The sequence below is a fragment of the Tenebrio molitor genome, chromosome 2 (assembly GCF_963966145.1).
Source record: "Tenebrio molitor chromosome 2, icTenMoli1.1, whole genome shotgun sequence".
Lineage (NCBI taxonomy): Eukaryota > Metazoa > Arthropoda > Insecta > Coleoptera > Tenebrionidae > Tenebrio > Tenebrio molitor.
In genome coordinates this window covers 8,061,050-8,079,037 of record NC_091047.1, presented here as the reverse complement: position 1 = coordinate 8,079,037, position 17,988 = coordinate 8,061,050, and the positions used below count along the sequence as shown (strand labels likewise).

The 17,988-nt window shown below is 37.0% G+C and overlaps 2 protein-coding genes across 3 annotated transcripts; both read right to left on the bottom strand.

Annotated features, from left to right (window-relative positions):
- Positions 1–23: 23 nt before the first annotated feature.
- On the bottom strand, positions 24–721 carry LOC138123255 (uncharacterized). Its single transcript, XM_069037876.1, has 3 exons — positions 619–721; positions 266–568; positions 24–210 (listed from the first exon to the last, which is right to left on the bottom strand). The coding sequence occupies exons 1-3, from the start codon at positions 670–672 to the stop codon at positions 124–126; spliced, it is 444 nt and encodes a 147-aa protein (XP_068893977.1). The 5' UTR covers positions 673–721; the 3' UTR covers positions 24–123.
- A 2,184-nt stretch (positions 722–2,905) lies between these two features.
- LOC138123253 (uncharacterized) lies at positions 2,906–15,754 on the bottom strand. Of its 2 annotated transcripts, XM_069037871.1 has the most exons (5): positions 14,281–15,754; positions 13,487–13,699; positions 13,064–13,175; positions 9,080–9,239; positions 2,906–5,522 (listed from the first exon to the last, which is right to left on the bottom strand). In XM_069037871.1, exons 1-5 carry the CDS (start codon positions 15,383–15,385, stop codon positions 5,031–5,033), a joined length of 2,082 nt encoding a protein of 693 aa, XP_068893972.1. In that variant the 5' UTR covers positions 15,386–15,754; the 3' UTR covers positions 2,906–5,030. The 2 variants fall into 2 exon arrangements, with proteins under 2 accessions (XP_068893972.1, XP_068893973.1); XM_069037872.1 differs by lacking the exon at positions 13,487–13,699 and having other exon boundaries at positions 14,281–15,715.
- Between the last annotated feature and the right edge of the window lie 2,234 nt (positions 15,755–17,988).

The following is a 17,988-nucleotide window of genomic DNA, read 5'->3' as shown; positions in this document are numbered from 1 at the left end:
TCAAAATTTAAAACAACACAAGATGAGCGTCCCACTTTTGGATTTATTTCAAGGAATTATAAAGTATTACATTCACATCTAACTGTTTTGCAAAAACGCTAAATTACATCGACAGTGATGCAGTCAACGGCCACAGCCGCATCCACAACCTCCTCCCAGAGGGGTCAGGTTGAATCCGGGTCTGTGGACGCGAAGTTTGGACAAAGCCAGCTGAAAAAAACGATCAATGAAGAACTCACAAGTCACAACGCAACAGATTGTTTACCCTTTGGTTCAAAAGATTCGCCCGAGAAATGCAAAAGGGGTGTCTGATCGTCTTTCGCAAGCATCTGGGCATCAGCGGTAGCCAGCTGCCCCCATATCCACACGTCGGCGGCGGCGGGTACATGGGCGGTTGGGCCGCGATTCCCAATTCTTTGCAAATAGACGGAGGTGGAGGACAAATCGGCTTGTGCATCTCCAGAGGAGGAATACCATCATCGCCGCAGAACTTCACCCCTAGGTCCGAGTAGCTGAGGCCTTGGCCGAAGTCCGAGGGTGAACCGCAACCGCAGCCGCAACAAAATACCTATCAAATTAAATTCACAATTCGACCCTATCGAATGGTGCGAAACCTACCCCCTCGACCAACAGAAACTTAACAATCAGAAGATACGAAATGTAGCTCGACATTTTAATAAACTGCTCTGACTGTTCAATTTCTGTGATTTATATGTCTGCGCAATATTGTTATTTACACGAAGAACACGGATGTGTCGTCTTTTCGATTTGTTTTTTTACTCAGTTCCTGCTGATCAGATTCGACGTGCTCATTAAGGCAAATATAAAATTTTCCGATGATGAGCGTGAGGTTAACGGTCTCGTCGCATAAATTTCTTCTCGGGCGAGGATAATGGTAAAAGTTGCAGGATCGCGACTCGTCCACGGTTCCATCGTTTCAACTTTGCTTAATTACAGCTTGAATCTCTTAGCTGAAAAACAGGAAACTCCCCGGAGTTGCTGGATTCAATTTGAGGCATCGAACGTTGCCCGAAGTTTCTTTATTGTTGTTAAAAGTGGTCCCCGTTCCAAATACCGATTTGCGAGATTGTTTTCGTGACATTCATGCCAAAAGTGGGATTCACTAATTTAATTAACAGTTTCTTGGTACACGTTTGTCGGAACACGTTTCTAATAGTAATTTGTCGCGGCAACGACGATAATTACCAAATAATTACAAGGGAGATTAAAACAAAATGAAATTTTATTAATTCACAACGAATTCTTATCAAATACTGTGCTATAAATATACGAGCAGTAGGTTTCTAATTTACACTTTTTAAATAATTTAATGTTAATAATTTGCTGAAACGGCTCTTGTAGATTTAATTTACAATTAATTAGAGCGCATTCTTACCTACTTATCTCGGTAATAATAACAATGTAAGAATGCTTACAGCAATCACGTAGGAAAATTAAAACTTTTCCAGCCTACTAACAATAAGTTTTTCTTCAAACGTCAGTAAAATATGACATTATACTGCTGGATTTGGATTGATAATGCTAAAGTGTCACTTCATTGCCATGGCATCTGACGAGCTGACGAGCGGCAGACAAAGTTATTATTATCTCCGTTGACGAGAGGCAGATAAAGTAAATTAGCTAAATCATTTGAAATTCCTTACTCAAATTTTAACAAATTCGTTTCTAAATCTGACACATTGAAAGCTGAAGTGAATAAATAAGCTAGAGTCATAGTAACGCTTTCCAAAACGAGACACATTAATTTATCAGTCTACCCAATCTTCTACCTTAAAATAATTCCTGGTTTCTTAACATTTCTTAAATAATTTGTTATGAATGTTTAAATAAACAACAGTAACAGTATATTTTATTATATAGTATTGCCGTTATAACTTTTTATCTGCTCCGCCCACTAAAATTGACCAATCAGAATCAAAGCCAGATTCAATCTGTACAACTTTTCATCACATTTGCCACGTAAAAAAATTAAGGTTAGAATTTTGCTCTCAAGTCCACAATTATTGTTTTAGGTTCTAAAAAATAAAATGTCATTAAGACAATTCGAATGTCAGAAATTTTTACTGTGTAAATCAGATCGTCTTAACAACCTATTTGATTGGTAACTAAGAAAATGAAATGGGCGGGGCAGATAAAATGTTACGTTGTCCTTAGTATAGGAGTAAAAATGGTTTTACGTGCTTTGGCTGGTTTGCCTGCCAAACTACTACCCTCAGCACATAAAACTCCATTTTTGCTCTTAATGACAATATAGGTACTGTTTATTTTTATCCAATTGAGAACGTAAACTGTGGAGGTTAAGATTAAATTGTTTAATTTGTAATTAAACATTTTTGACTTTTTACTGATTCCTCTAATTTTTAAAATAAATAAAATAAAAAAGTCGATTAAGTTATTTAACTGGACAATGGCATAACATATTGGAGTGTTAAAAATTTGTTGCACAGTCTAGGACTGGCTTACAAATCTATGAGGGGCATGATGACCAACTCAATAGACCGGGACCAATGGCTTAACGTGACTTCCGAATCACGAGAATATAGCCTCTTTTTTTGCGCCCTGGGTCGGAATCGAACCCGCGACCCTCGCGTCCCTGAGCCGAAACGGACTCCCTTAGGCTATATTCTGTTGCAACCAAAATGAGAAAAATACATAAATTCTATTTGCTTATTTGTTTCTTTCTTTCGTAAAATAAAATTTGTGTCGTAGAATCCCTCTTTAGCACTTTTAACAGTTATTTTGCTCTTATTTGCTCTTTTCTAAAATAACTTGAACATTCTGTGTAATTATTGTTGTAAAATCTTAACTAATAAAAATGAAAAAATTAAAGACAATTTTAACTTTCCTAATAATACCCAAGGATACCAAATAATAAAAAGGGCGATTCAGACAAATTAAATTTTATTAATTTACAACAAATTCTTATCGAGTACAGTTCTATAAAAAAATAACATAAATACCTATACAGTAGGTTTCTAACTTACACTTTTTTACACAGTTTTAATAATTTAATATTAATAATTTACTAAAACAGCTCTTGCAGATTTAATTTACATAATTAGAGCGAATTGTTATTTATTTATTTCGATAATCACAACAATGTATGTTAGAATAATAATGCTTACAACAGTTTTTAATGACATGGGTAAATTAATACTTAACTAGCCGAGCAAAAGTAAAGTTTAATTTTTATACAATTGAGGATGTAAATTGCAGCGGTTAATGTTAAATTGTTGTGAAGCAATTATTTACACTAAATTAATGTTATAAAGAAATTTATTCCGTTCTTGTAAAATTTGTAATTAAACAATACAAACTTTAGGCTTTTAAAGCTTTACTGATTCTTTTACTTTAAAATAAATTAAACTGGGTTAAGTAAATTTGACTGGACGATGGCATATTAGGGTGTTAACATTGTTATAAATTTTTCTTTACATGGGGTAGTAGAAATACGTGGCTATTTGTTAAATCAAGAAAACAGAGACTAAAATAATTACGCCAGTAGTAGAGTCCCTCTTTAGCACTTTTAACAGTTAATTTGCTTCTTGTTCTTTCATAAAATAGGTTAAATATTGTGTGTACCTAACTATTTTTGTAGGTCTCGGTAACAGAAAAAACTCAAATGTAGGAGGAAAAAATTCAAATTTTATATTTACTGAAAAGCATTTTTAAAGGAAACAGATAGGTATCTTTAAAAAATGCACTTTTAAACGGTTTAGATTCTAATTGTTACACAAGTGCGTTTATTATGAGGAAACATTCACTATAGAAGAAATGTATTTTTGAAATGTTTTTTTTGTAGGTTATTTTACTTTTTGAACAACATTGATTTGGGACGTAAGTGGATACCATGTTGACGCTTTTTTCAAAGAATTTTTGACTGGTTAAATGATATACAGGGTGTATTAAAAATGACGCATAATATTTACCTCACATGATTCTATGTTGAAATACAAGCAAAAAACTCTAGTACCAATTTACTGTTAACCCTCTTCTTATAGAGTTAGCAGTCAAAGGAGTTAACAGTCAAACTTGGAAATTTGCTTTGATTGTAATGGAGAAATAGATAAATAGTATTCAGTAACATAATTCAACTAATAAAATATATATTCAAGCATTAAACTTACCATTTTAATTATTGGTTTATTTCTAATTTCATATTTAAAAATGCAGACTTTCCTGTTCATAAATTTTGAAAAATTAAAAAAAAACAGAGTTTTTGTTTGGTACTGAACGTAGATTCGCGTACATAAATATTATGCGCAATTTTTTATACACCCTGTATATTATTAGAAATTATGATTTTTTCGTCAAGATTTGCGAAGTTATTATTAGTTTTCTTTTAAACAAATCACTATAAAAAGTTTTGTATCAAAATGGAAAATAAATTAGTTGACAAGTATTTCATAGTTTTATCACGTTTTTGCCCAATGTCTTATCTGGATCCTTCCTTAGGAAGCTTTTTATGAACTTATAATTCTGAAAACAGCAACATTCAGAATAAAACAAACGCAATTAGTAATAATTAGTAGTCTTTCAGATTTAAAAGGAAATAACTCGTAAAAACAATTGTTGTGGCGCCCTTTCAACTTATTCTAAAAATGTTTCTTAAACTTGGACCTGTATAATGTTCCAGATCAAAGATATAAAAAACGACATTTATACAACATACTTACTTAAAATCAGATGCAAACTGTCATTTTATTTTATATAAAATTTTTTGAAAAATGTTAGCAGATTAGATTAAAATTTTACATAAAATAAAAACGTCCCTTGCGCTCTTCTCGTGCATTCTCCTTCCAAATTAAATCTTTTTCATTACTAGGAGATTTTTTCAAGTACAATACAGAGTCCTCAGATTCTTACACCACTCGTTCTGAATCGTGCTCGTTACATACTCGTACATTCCAAATTTTTGTGAAAAATTCATCGCACATGACAAGAGATGCCAGTGGTGGCGGTGGTGCAGGACGAGTGAAATTCGAGTTCTTGCGTCATTTATTAGGTAACTAAACACCGATGGCCCTCGTGATCCAGTCGACCGTGTGTGCCACCCTGTGATAAATTCCTGGTTGTCCCGGTTGCGCGCAGCTGTACCCCGCCGAGACTATCCCAATCAGGAACCACCTTCCCTGTTTCTGGAGCATGAGCGGTCCCCCGGAATCGCCCTGACAACTGTCTCTGCCCCCGTTCTTGTACCCCGCGCACATCATCTCGTCGTAAATAGTCACCCCGATCCCCTTCGACCTGTGCCAACGTTCGCACACACGGTTATCTATCACTGGCACTTGCACGGCTTGCAAAGTCTGCGGTCTCAGTCTGGAGCCGGGACTAAGTGCTCCCCAACCCGCCGCCACTCCCACCTCCCCCAGGAAACCCTCGCCGCGAGGGGGGAGGCAGATGGGGGTGATGTGTGGGAGCTGGTGAGCGGTGCGGTCTAGACGCAGGACGGCCACGTCGAAGCGGTCCGCTTGAGGGGTGAATTTGAAGAAAGGGTGCACCTGCAAACACAGTTGAATTAAAACAGCGGGAAGCTCTCTGCCTGAAGGAGGAATGTCGCCCCGGGGAATCCCGTACAAAGGCTGTTAGGGAAACTTGGCGCAGACGACGGGGCTGAAGGGGGTGCTTGATCAGGTCTTCAGACGTGAGTGGTCCTGCCGCACAACAGGAACATATTAAACTATAAATATCCTCTTTAAATTTGAAAAGAAAAATTCTTCTTGAGATTATGACATCTTTAATTTGTTTCAGACATCTTATTTCTTAGTAATATATAAAATAATTAACATATTTTTAACACTTTCAAGCTCTTTTCAACCTTTTTCTGCTAATAATTATATTGTATGTTGCGCTGCGCTCGTGCGTGTAAACTTCCCACTTGTAGACAAGTAGCATTTTGTACACACGACATTCAGCAAATTTACTTGCTTCCAAATAACATTTTAATTTTTTGTATATATTTTATGAGGAATGTGGGTAGACGCTGGCGCCATATAAATTTTTTAATTCTTTGTTTCTCGTAAAAATATGTGCTTTAATGCGAATAAAGCAACGGTAAATTCTTGTTATTCGCTGGTGGGTGTTGCAGCAATAAGTTATATCTGGACCAAATGCTTTTGTGTTTTTCGTAATGTAATGCGGGATCAAGCGGGTTAATAAATTCTTCTGGTGATAAAACAGCACAACAGTATCACAGGAACGTTTGCAATATTTACGTAATAATTTATCAAAAAAACTGCACTCGGATTACGTATTTATTTGCGTGTTTGTCGTGACACGAAGCAAACACGAAAATTAGCAAATAATGAAATGTGTTTGTCGTCAATGAAATGTCATGTTTCAACGGAATAAATAAATTACATTTACCTTTTGCCGCATATTTTTTAATGGGATAATTTTAGACTCTAGGCTTTCAACGTGTGTTTGTTTTTAATTTTTTAATATCCGAGCTAATTAATTTGAAAATGATCGTATGTATTAGTAAAAATCACTGTGCGTGTGGGATGCAACTTTCTGGGTTAAGAATTATTTATTCATGATCGTGTTACATCCATTATGTTGTAAAAGAATCCTTCCTTATGACAACGCTATGAACTAAAAATAGAAGGGTATACTTCAGCGACACATCAAAGGGAAATGCATCTAAAAACGAGTAACAAAGTTAACATCTACAAATATCATTAAATTTGAACGAGATTAAGTAATCCCGAAAGGATAAAACCGAAATGTCTGTCATAAAATGACAAACAAAATATTTATGATTTTTGCTTTGAGGGTGTCATTTCCAGTCAATCTTTGCAGAAACATTAGGTTAGGTAGAATGTTATACCGTAAGAGCAAAAAAATGACACAGTCCATAATGCGTTTGTGCAGTGTAAGTTGCAGCGAAAAAAAATGCAATGATACCTACAACTGTTTATTTAAATAACCCATTTCAGGATTCCACAAATGCATGACGAATTTCTTAATCAAAGACACGGTACTTTCTTTTTCATAGCTATCCTTGATGGCATTTTTTTTTTTGTTCATACGGTATAATTATTATTATTCAACATCCGGAATTTAAATGAAATACCAGTAAGAAAATCATTTTTAAATGAGCCATGTTTTTTTTAAATTAACTGAAAAGTAAGGGAGCTTTTGTAGTAAGAGTGCTTTTCAATTATGAAATATGTATTTTTGTAATAATCAAAGGAGAAAAAATTTTGTCCACAGCAGAAATCCCTTTCTTAAAATATTTTTTGTGCTGCCATAGCAGTAATTGCCATTTTACATCAACGATTACCATGCGGCAATGGAAATAAGAAAACTCTAGTGCTGTAAAAGACAAACGATGTGGCAAATCAATTACTACTGAAAGACAATTATGTCTCCAATGTTATAAAACAAAACGTGCTTTGTACTCTCGTGTCAAAAATGGATTACTCCCTAGGATTTAGGGATATTCGTTACTAGGTTGCCATAAATTTGGTTAGGTTGGAGGCTATGTGGTTTCTGGTGACAAACAAAAGATATCCCAAAAATGTAAGACAGCAAATTAATTGTAACGGTTGCAAATGACTAATTTCTCGCAAAGTGATAAATGATTTTTCGTTTCACAATCAATTTTGGTTACTGGCGGCATATTTATTTGGATTTAATCTCTCAATTCAAAGTAACCAACCTTAGGCATTCAAAATAACTTTTGAAAATTCTAGTTACACACAACATGAAAAACGTTATTTCCCTAAAGTTCGAATTCTAGGGAGTAATCCATTTTTGACACGAGAGTAAATATTTAAAAAATGCTAAAATGTGTTAATTTTAGGTTAGGGGAGTTTATTTATAAAAATTTCGGTTGGTAAGTTGAATGATCAATTGACATTGATGAATTGGTATTTTGCTTCATATCGGCCTACGAATTTTACAGGTAGCAAATTTGCAGTGGCTTGTCTGCAAATTTTTTGATGATATGTGAGAGAATTTCCATTTTTTAATATACCAGTTTGAATTTGAAATTCGAACACTGACAGATTGACGTTTGACATATTTAGTGATAAATAAATAATTGTTTTAATTCAAATTCACTATACGCTACCTTCACATAATTTGCTTTCCAAATATTTCCTCTACCTGGACATTCTTCGTGGAATACGACCCACGTTAATTTGAACAATATAAGTGATTTTGACAAATAATTATAACCTGAAACTAGATCGCGTTACTGTCATGAAATACAATAACTTCTGGGAGCGTTGTTAGGTGTTATATTACAGAATTCAACCTAATATTGTCAAAATAAATAAAACCTCCCACGAACAAGTAGGTGAACAGGCAACAAGAAAAACGAGTAATATGCTAATAATAAACATAACACATTATCATATTCAAGCTGAAGATTGATGAAGAAAATCATTTTTCACAGAAACAATATCTTCATGTTTGTGTATATTGTGTTACATTATTAAACATTAATATTCTTCCCAAAAGAAAGTGTGACGCATGCACAAACCGTAAAAAGTTGGAACTGGAAAAAGCATATAAACGTAACAAAAATATTCCATCAATTTTAAACACAAGAGAAAAAACAAATTGTGTGCGACATTGGAAATATGAGCAAATTGTTTTACTACAAGCAAAAAAACAACATAAATGTTGTTTCCATTTTTTGAATGTCAAAATGTGGAATTGCTTTTGAGTCAAAGGTATGATTAACTGCCGGAGCGACACTTCGAGAACAACTATCAACGACTCTGTCCACCTTTTTACCTCCTCGCCCTCCTTTTCTTTTAAAGTGCCGGTCTGTTTCAGTTAATTTAAAATTCCATCTGTGACAGCGTCGTTTTTCACCCGCAAGTTCCGCGAATCATTTTCTCCCATTACTTCCACCGGAATTACAAAAATTCACATCATTTTACTTTACGGTCCGCACTGATCATTGTACGCTTTTACGATCGCAGAAAGGCGCAATAATAAAATCGGTATCAATCTGGACCTGTAAAAAATTACTGGAAAAATTACCGTCCATAAAGCAACGCTCACGTCCACATTCTCGCCGTAAAAAAGCTTTTATCCCTACCTGTATCTGAGAAACCCCGAAGGTGTAAGCCGGCAGTGGCTCCACCGCCGAGTTGATGACATAATCTCCGAGGGTGACGTGAACCTGGCGGGGGGTGGCTCTTGCCACGCAGTGACCCGCGGTTACCACGTGGCGCCGGCTGACTAGCGAACCGCCGCACCTGCAAGTTTTACGGGTTGCATAAACTACACCACAAACTGACATTTACACAATGCCAGGACAAGCTAATAATACAAAATTAGAAACATTTAAAAGTTTATTTTGTCAATTGACACTAAGCATGTAAATAGATGACTCACGTTGAAGACAAATTAAAAAAACAATAAGGAAAAGTCATTCCTGAAACTCGATGAGTCAAGTTTGAGTCACACTCGCTAATTTTGGAAATATCCAAATTCTTTTGCACAGATAACAGCTCCCATACCCTTTAATTAGCACGATTTAGTCAGTCAGTTAGTTTTTGTGTTAAGCGGAAGTTCCACATTTCATTTTAATTGGTGTTTCCTTGTTTGCGTTTAAATCTCCACTCCCCGAACTGATTGGTTTGGATAAAATGCCAACTGTATTTCTGCGATGGAAAAAATCCTGGTGTCATATTTTTTAAAGGGGAATTGATGTCAGTGAATGTCGAATTCGACATTGTCCACGATCCGCAATCAGAGTGTGGGTGTATGAATTTATACTCGTTCTCGATTTACACACGAACCTGATGCAAATCAAACTCTAGAGGTGTATTTAATCCCCTATCAATTACGATTCTGATTCTAGCAATTATCTCACGTTTCCACGCATTCGGTGATTACAAAAGCCTTAAAAAACTAGCGAATCTCTCTTCTGGGAAATTGTCATGTTCCATGTGAAATCGTTATTAAAAATCACAATTCTTTTTTTCCTCTCGTTCAAGTTCAGAAAAAAGCGAGTAACCCAATTTTCCCCGTGATTGAATTACTGCGCTTCCTTTCGAAACAACAAAGGAACTGAATCGAAAATGCAGGAAACGAATTTCTTTTGTGGGTTTTATTTTCCTTTGCCGTACAGCCAAGTTAGTTGTTTAAGTTAATACCTGCCTTATTGTGAGGAGCAATTTTGTAATTAATCCGCTTTCTAACAAAGCATTACCGTATAATGAATGTTTATTAGCAATACATTACATAAAATAATATCGATGCATTATTCATAGATCTATCGCAATCGGAGGTCGATGAATTTTGTGCGGAAAATACAAACAAAGTGCACTGCTTGAACACAGACATTTGTCCGCCGAAACGGAATCATCAATTTGTTGCAAAATATATCCGTTTGCGTTTCTGCGTCTTTTGCAACGAGAACGATTTGTTAACAATAGTTTTTTTTTCGGATGGTATTGGGGAATTTCTCTTTGTTGCTGAAGTGGATCAATTTTGATTTGACAATAAAGCAACACAATGGAATGATTTAAATAGCGGCCTCTAATACCAGAACGCTCAAAGTTTGCAATCTAGAGGAAACAAAAGTTCCAACTCTGTCGGAACAATTTTCGACAATTGAGACAAAGTGACTCCGGGCCAGGACCTCACATGGTAATAAAATAGTCGAGTATATAAATTAGAAACGACATTAACGTGGAGGCATTGACGATTCGATCGTATTTCTCCACACAACAATCTAGAGAATATCAGGAATTTAGTTTAGGAAACATAAAAAGTTACGTTGCATTAGAAAGTTGGGTGTTGGTTTTTTTTACATGCACATCTGCGGGTATCATTGTAAGTCAAAACCTGAAACGCAATTCCTGTTCTAGATAAAGCTGGGATTTCCTGAACGAATCGTTAATATATATTAAAAATTATGTTTTGGAGAAAATTGCGACTGTATTTTAAATGGAATTGTTCTTTTATTTTTCCTACAACAGTGTACTTTAATCAAGTTGTGGCTCTGTTCCACGAGAAATACGTTGCATATTTATAAATGGGTATTTTGCCCCAAAGCTAGTGCATAATTTTGTTTGCAACTCGTTCCAAAATGCATCTGAACGTGTCATTTAAAATAATTCTCTTTACAAACAATATTTGAATTCTTAATGTTAATTTACATTGCTTACATGAAAAAATCTACTTTTTCAAAAATAATTCTTAATTTTTTGTGGAATTCACCCAAGATGGAATTGATTTAAAGCAGCTTTTTTGTTTTATAATTATATTTCTTTCATATTAGTTATTTACGCAACAAGTGAGATATAGACATTATTACTGCACACGTGTGAATTTGGCACAAAGGCATTACGTACCTTTCACTTCACATAAGTGCGATAATAATGTAATAAACCACCTTTTGCATATAAATTTTATCTACCACCTCTCATAATGTTTCAAAATTGACACATTTTTATTTAAAATAAGGTAGAAAAAAACAGGTGCTGATTACTTTGAAAATCATAGCCTAAACACCAAAATTTAGATTTTCGTTCTTATGAAAGTTTGCGAAGAGAGAATGAGTTCTTAAAGCTGGGTCCACAAGAAGTGAGCGAGCGAGGCGAACGCTAGTTAGAGCAATTGTTTGTCCAAAATAAAATAAGTTAAACGTGAAAAAGAGAATTGAGAAAAGTGTTGGAGAGAAGTTTCCAGAATTGTGTAACTTGTCCAAAGAAAAAAAAATTGTGTTAAGTAGAAACAAATTTTTTCGTTACAGAAATTAACAAAATCGCTTGGACGTGTATTACAGGGAAATAGCTTGTTACAGAGCCAGAGGTTGAAAATAACAACTTTATAAACGAAATACGTAAACACAGACATTGTGAATAAGTGAATAAGTCAGTGAAGAAAAATCGCAAATTCATTGGTGTAGTTTTGGGACATTCAAAGAAAACGACAAGAGTTCCTAAAGTTGGAAAAATGAAAAAACAGAAAAAAGATATATCAAAAACATGAAAATCTAACACAGTCGTGTTTGTGAACTTCTGAGAGAATGAGCGCGAGCAAATGCTCACTCTTGTTTGCTCACTTGGTCTGGATGCAGCCTTAGAATAAGAGCTGCTTTCAGATATAGAAGTGACAGCGTCAATCGTCATTTTAGTATTCAATTAGCTTGTTTAAATTTTTTTCATTATTTCCATCATTGAGTTAACAGCACGGTGTGCGGTAAAGTAAGTCATTACCTGTCTCAAGTAAGCAGAATAAATAGGATATATCGCACGGTCGCAGACAGATAATTAAATACAAATGATAAATGAATATTGATTGTTTTTATATGAAGTGTTTTTAAAAACATTAACCAAAGTTTAGAATTTCGCATTTTTTTAGAAAAATGCAGAAATTATTGTATGAATTATTTGTTAAAGACACTAATTAATTGTTAGGATTTAACTATGTTTTAATTGTAAATTAACAAATGATTCAGCTGTTTATCAAGGCGATGAGCGACTAATGGCATGATTTCTTTTCGATAAATTGACCGTGAATCACGAATGGTCGCTTTTATCATCGATTTATCACATCGGTTGGCAATTTATCCAAGTGTGAAACCCCAAAAAGCCAAGATTCTTCGCTGCTTGTTTCCCTCCAGTGTAAATGATTAACAAGACTCGACTGTCAATTTGAATTTGAATCAAAATCACATCAGAAAATGTTACAAAGGTGTGTCTCGTCTCGATCAACTTTTTATAAAGCACGGGTGACTTCTGCTACCATAAAATGTGCTAATAATTCGGAAGTTGTCAAAAATGTAGTCTTGAAACGAAATTTACGGTGCCGCCTGACAAAATCACGGCAATTAAGAATCGCCAAAGGGTTACGATCGGTTTGACGACCATAAACATAAAAATTTATGATCTGGAGCCTTTCTATTTTTGTCAATTGTCTAAATATTCATTTTTTCGGAGTAATTTCTAAAATTTCTAATTTGCAAACCACCGAAAGCCATTAGCTTACGGTGTGCTTATCTGGCGTGAAGCTACAGCAGCAGATCTGATTATAATAACAAACATGAGAAAAAACTGTTGGAAATTACCTCGACGATCCGATTCGGATGTACGCTTGCCATGGAAACGTCCCGAAACCTGCTTCCTCTCCTCCGACGATCCTCCTCTGGGCCTGCTGCCTGTTGGACGAAATTCCGCATCCTGCAACAAGCACCGATCACAATCGAGCCAGTCGCGCCAATCCGCCAATTGCGTTATTTACAGGTGAAAAGTTAATAGAAGCGGCCGTTAATTAGTCATGAATGTGTGTGTTAATTAAATTGTTGGCTTGAACCAAGCGAAAGTTCAAGATCGTGATTTACTGAAGAGATCACTTTCTCCGTTGTCGTTTTTCAAATTTCAAACACGCTAATTGGAGATATCACTAATGAAAACAGATCCCATCATGCACCGGTTCAAGAGAAGTATGTACACAGAGGCCTCAGCATGCACCAGCGTTCGGTACCACTTACGATAGTCGGCGTCGGCGGCGACGGATTTGGGGGATTCACGGGGCGCTTCGAGGGTACCGACCGCCAGGCTTGCGCTTTGCCCAGTCTTAGAGGCACCCCTCTGGCAGCAACCCCTCAACAAGCCGTCGCAGGGGGACTCCAGCAGGCCCCCCGACAGCCAGCACGTCAGGAAAAACTCGCACGTCACCCCGGAAGCACACCCCAGCTGCGTTCCTGACAGTGCAGCAGAATGTTAGTTCCCACAGTCATGCCGAAGACATCAATAATTAATTAAAATGCTGATTCTCAACTTTGACTTGTTAACCCCAAAGAGTGTTGTTTGGCCCAGTTGGCGAAATTTTTCAACGGTCGCATTCTCGAGTGAAACTGTCTTTCTCGGGCGACTGTCGAGGTTTCAGAAAAACTCTGCAAGGAGCGTGTCGACCTTGAGATTTCAAGTTCAATTGGAAACTGAAAGTGCCCGATTGAAAAACGTTCATCACGATTTAGACGGAGATAACGAAGCGAGCTTTCACGCAAAACCATCGCATTCTATCCCATCGGGCGGCAATTAGCGTTAATTTCACGAAAGTACTGTAACATGCCGCGTGTGCCAAATAAAGACGAATGCAGAATTGAAGAAAGTGAAACCAGCGCAAGCCAATAAGAGGTGTCCAAGCAGCAAAAAACAAATAAATAAGAAGACGCTTTCTTCAATCATCTTCAATGCAGCTCTTACATTTGTTATATTTTAATGATTCGTTACGTAAAGAACTGCAGCGGGTTAAACAACCGAAATAATGGCGCTCAATTACCTCTATCTCTGGTATCCGTTTCCTGTATATCTTGCAAATTATTATCTCCAGCCAACCAGTCGGGTTCTTCCTGGTTGCCGCCAGGCTCTCGGAACGCCACCAGATCCGACGGGAAGATCACCCTGGGCCTCCGCGCGCTGGCCCAAGAACTCTGCCAGTAGGGCTCCCGCGCGGTCGTAGGGAACCCCTCCGGGTGCCTCAGCCGTCTCGGCAGCCTGAACCCGGCGACCTCGCTCGGCGGCAGCCCCAGCCTGGTGGGCCTCGAATACGAGCTGCGACTTTCCTCGTTGGTCTCGAACGCATCTGGCCGGTAGTAAGGCCCATCCGATTCGAAACCCTCCGACGAGAACCCGCTGGGTTCGTACTCCGGGCGGAAACGCTCGCCCGGGAAGGTGATCGGTTTCCGGAACGGCTTGAACCCGGACTGCTCCTCGTAAGACTTGCGGCTCCTGACCGGATGCTGGTGGTAGAAGCGCCTGATGGGACCGAATCTGTGCGGCTTGGGGGCGGACTGGTACCGCGGGGGCAGGATCTCGCCGATGTGCTCGTCGCGGCTGGGTTCCACGGTGTCGTCCCTGCGGCTGGCGTGCTGGTCGTGGTTGCGCTGGAAGGTCTCGCCCCCGTGCACCAAGACGTTCAGCTCGTCTTTCGACAGGATCTTGAAGTCTTCCACGTAATCTTCTTTGGAAATTCTAGATCCGGAGGAATTTCCTATGATGTAATCCGGATCGCGGTGGAGCTGTCTTTCGTACAGCTTCAACAGGGGTCTTATGAAATCCTTCTCGAGCAACTTCTCGTACTCCGTTTTTCTTTCTCTTTGGAGAAATCGGTTGATGGCGTCATGATTCGCGGACCCATCGCTGTTATCAATCCGGGGATTTTCGGTGCGAGTTTCTTTTTCCGATGACTCATTTTTGATGTTGACCAAATAGTCATGAAACACTTTCAACTTTTCCGTGTTTTGTTCGACCGAACGCTCCACATTTTCGTCCTTCGGAAGGTACTGTATGAAGCCCCCTGCGGGTTTTTGCACCGGCGGATCAGCTGCTTGTATCAAAAATATGCTCAAAACCAAGGCCAAAAGTCGCGAATGTATTTTGTTCATTCTGACTCTGTTCCATTTAATTTTCACCCCTCCGCTGTTCCAACACCCTTATCCTAGCGTCAGTGTACTAAATTTTCATCCTACGATTGGCTAAACTCTAATATCACAGTACTTTACTCGTGCAGTATTGTCGTTTCAGGTTAATGCATCTTAAGTCTGATTTGTTGTGGTTAAGTGGTTTTGTTCGGGGTTACAAAACAAAACACAAATCACTAAGGCACATCACAGGCACCGATGAACACTGGGGGCCGACTGAAGCAACAAAGACGTCCATGCTAGAGAGTTAACTTTCACACACTCACCACTTTCACTTCAAGAGACTTCGCTCCCCATACAAACAACATGCAAGTAAAAGATTCACGACTCTTCGGAGTGCATAATAATTACGGTCGGAGATGTTGCCGGTCGCAAAAAAGACAAACTTCGATTGAGTCGAGCAACAAACTAGCGATATCGGTTCCGGCGAAGAATCCGCCAGCGGATGGAAACGTAAGAGTAGAATTGGCGACGAGTTTTGAAATTTTCTGCGACACCGAAGTCAATTAATTTAAGCCGCTTTTACTTATTGCGTTTTGTCTGTTTAATAACTTATTATTTTGTTAATACAAGTTTACAACCAAACAACTTTAACGAACACTACAATTAGTTAGTTATTATTATTAATATTCGCCGTGGTCGAAAGTAAAAACTCGCCGTTCTGCACTCGAGAACGGTATTTTTTTTTTTTTTTTAATTATTTGATATCAGATGGACACATCTTCTGTATTGGACTGTGGATATCTAAGTATGTTTTTATAGCCAATGGGTGCAATCATTGTCATTGACGTAACAACACTCTTAGGATTTAACATCCGGGAAGAACGTTTGCCGGCTTGTGCCACCTAAAAACAGGTCCGTATTGTAAATAAATTTTGGTGATTCTTACTTTTAAAGATGACGGTCGGAAACAATGTTAACATGCAAATCTACGTTCTTACTTTTTACACCAATTACTGTTGGTTTTATTAATTTTTTGGAGATTAAGTTCATTACTCTCTAGACAATAGACAAACAATTACTTCAAGTATTTTAATGAACTCCAAACAAGTTCAGTGAAATTAAGCACACAACAGCATGAGTCTAATCCTAAAACAATAACTATAGCTCTTCTCTTGTTAATGGTCCTTAATCCTATTAAAATCTTTAAGCTACATGTTTGTGAGCGATTCCTTCCTTTCTCGAGAGTGCAAATGCGTACGAGAGGGAATTATGGATGCATTGGCGTGCACGAAGGATATTTTGGTAGACTATTTCCTGAAAAAAATGTAAAACGTATAGAAAAATGGATTTATAAAAACAAGGATGCAAATTGTTCTGAAACATTTTTTCAAGTCTTTCAGACTGAATGAATGTATTATCATCAATTATCATTTTCTTGTAGTTGGTTGAAATTAAAATCAGCAATTTCATTGTGTTAAATTTTTTGAAAGAAATAATCACCATACGTAATCAAAGTTATAACGGGTGTTTTTTTAGATTTAGCGTCGAAGGATGACAACTCTGACCACTGATAGCTGGTTAAGTCTAACCTCACTTTTTGCGTTGTTGTGTTTTTAATCTGCAATTTGAAAAATCAGTGTTTTTAAGGCAAGTGATTCATTTACAATCGACTCTTCAGCGCCAACTTCGACTCCAAATTAAAAAAAAACACCCTTCATAGATCTTGCGAATGATGTTTAAGGCAGTGTTTTTAAGGCAAGTGGTTCATTCACAATCGACTCTTCAGCGCCAACTTCGACTCGAAATTTAAAAAAACACCCTTCATAGATCTTGCGAATGATGTTTAAGGACAAAATCACCAAATATGGAAAAACTCATTTATATTTTTTGTTGTTGAAATTAAGTGTGGTGTGAGTTCATTTCCATAACGAAAAGCAAAATGAAAATGTAATGTGGAAAAAATATTGTCGCTGTTTTCGAAGTTGAGGTGTTCCTTTTAACATGTGATAGTATGCGTTGTTCTAAAGAGTTTTAGCCAAAGTCACCTTAGTAAAATGTGTACGGCAATGAAGATACAATAAGTTAATTTTTTTGAAATTTTTGAAACCGGTCCTGCTCAAATTTGCGCTGATTTGTTAGAAATTTTTATTGACAAAAAAAATCAAATGAGTATGGACGTCAGAGTTCTTATCTCTTATATTATTAGTCGGAATGGCTTTATCATTACGAAAATAATGAGCTCACAGATATGTTGCTAATGTATGGGCAATATTATCACGTTATCAGAATGCAGTTGCGGTCTCCAAAGAGTACGCAGAGCGATTTCCACAAAAAACACCATCCTGGGCCACGTCAGTTATTAATCTAGTACAGCGGAGAAATAGACCGACCTTAAAATTTTAGAAAACAATAAAAATATACAATCAATTATCTCCGTTAATACAAACATTTTACTAAGAAGATTTAGGCTAAAATTCTTAAGAATAATGTATAGTATCTCGTGTTACGAGAAACCCCTCAACTTCCGAAAACACCCTGTATAAGAATATTTTCTATTGGTCGTAATAAAATAAGCATGATACTGCATTTTGATTGGTGAATTTGAACCATTTGACAGATGAGTT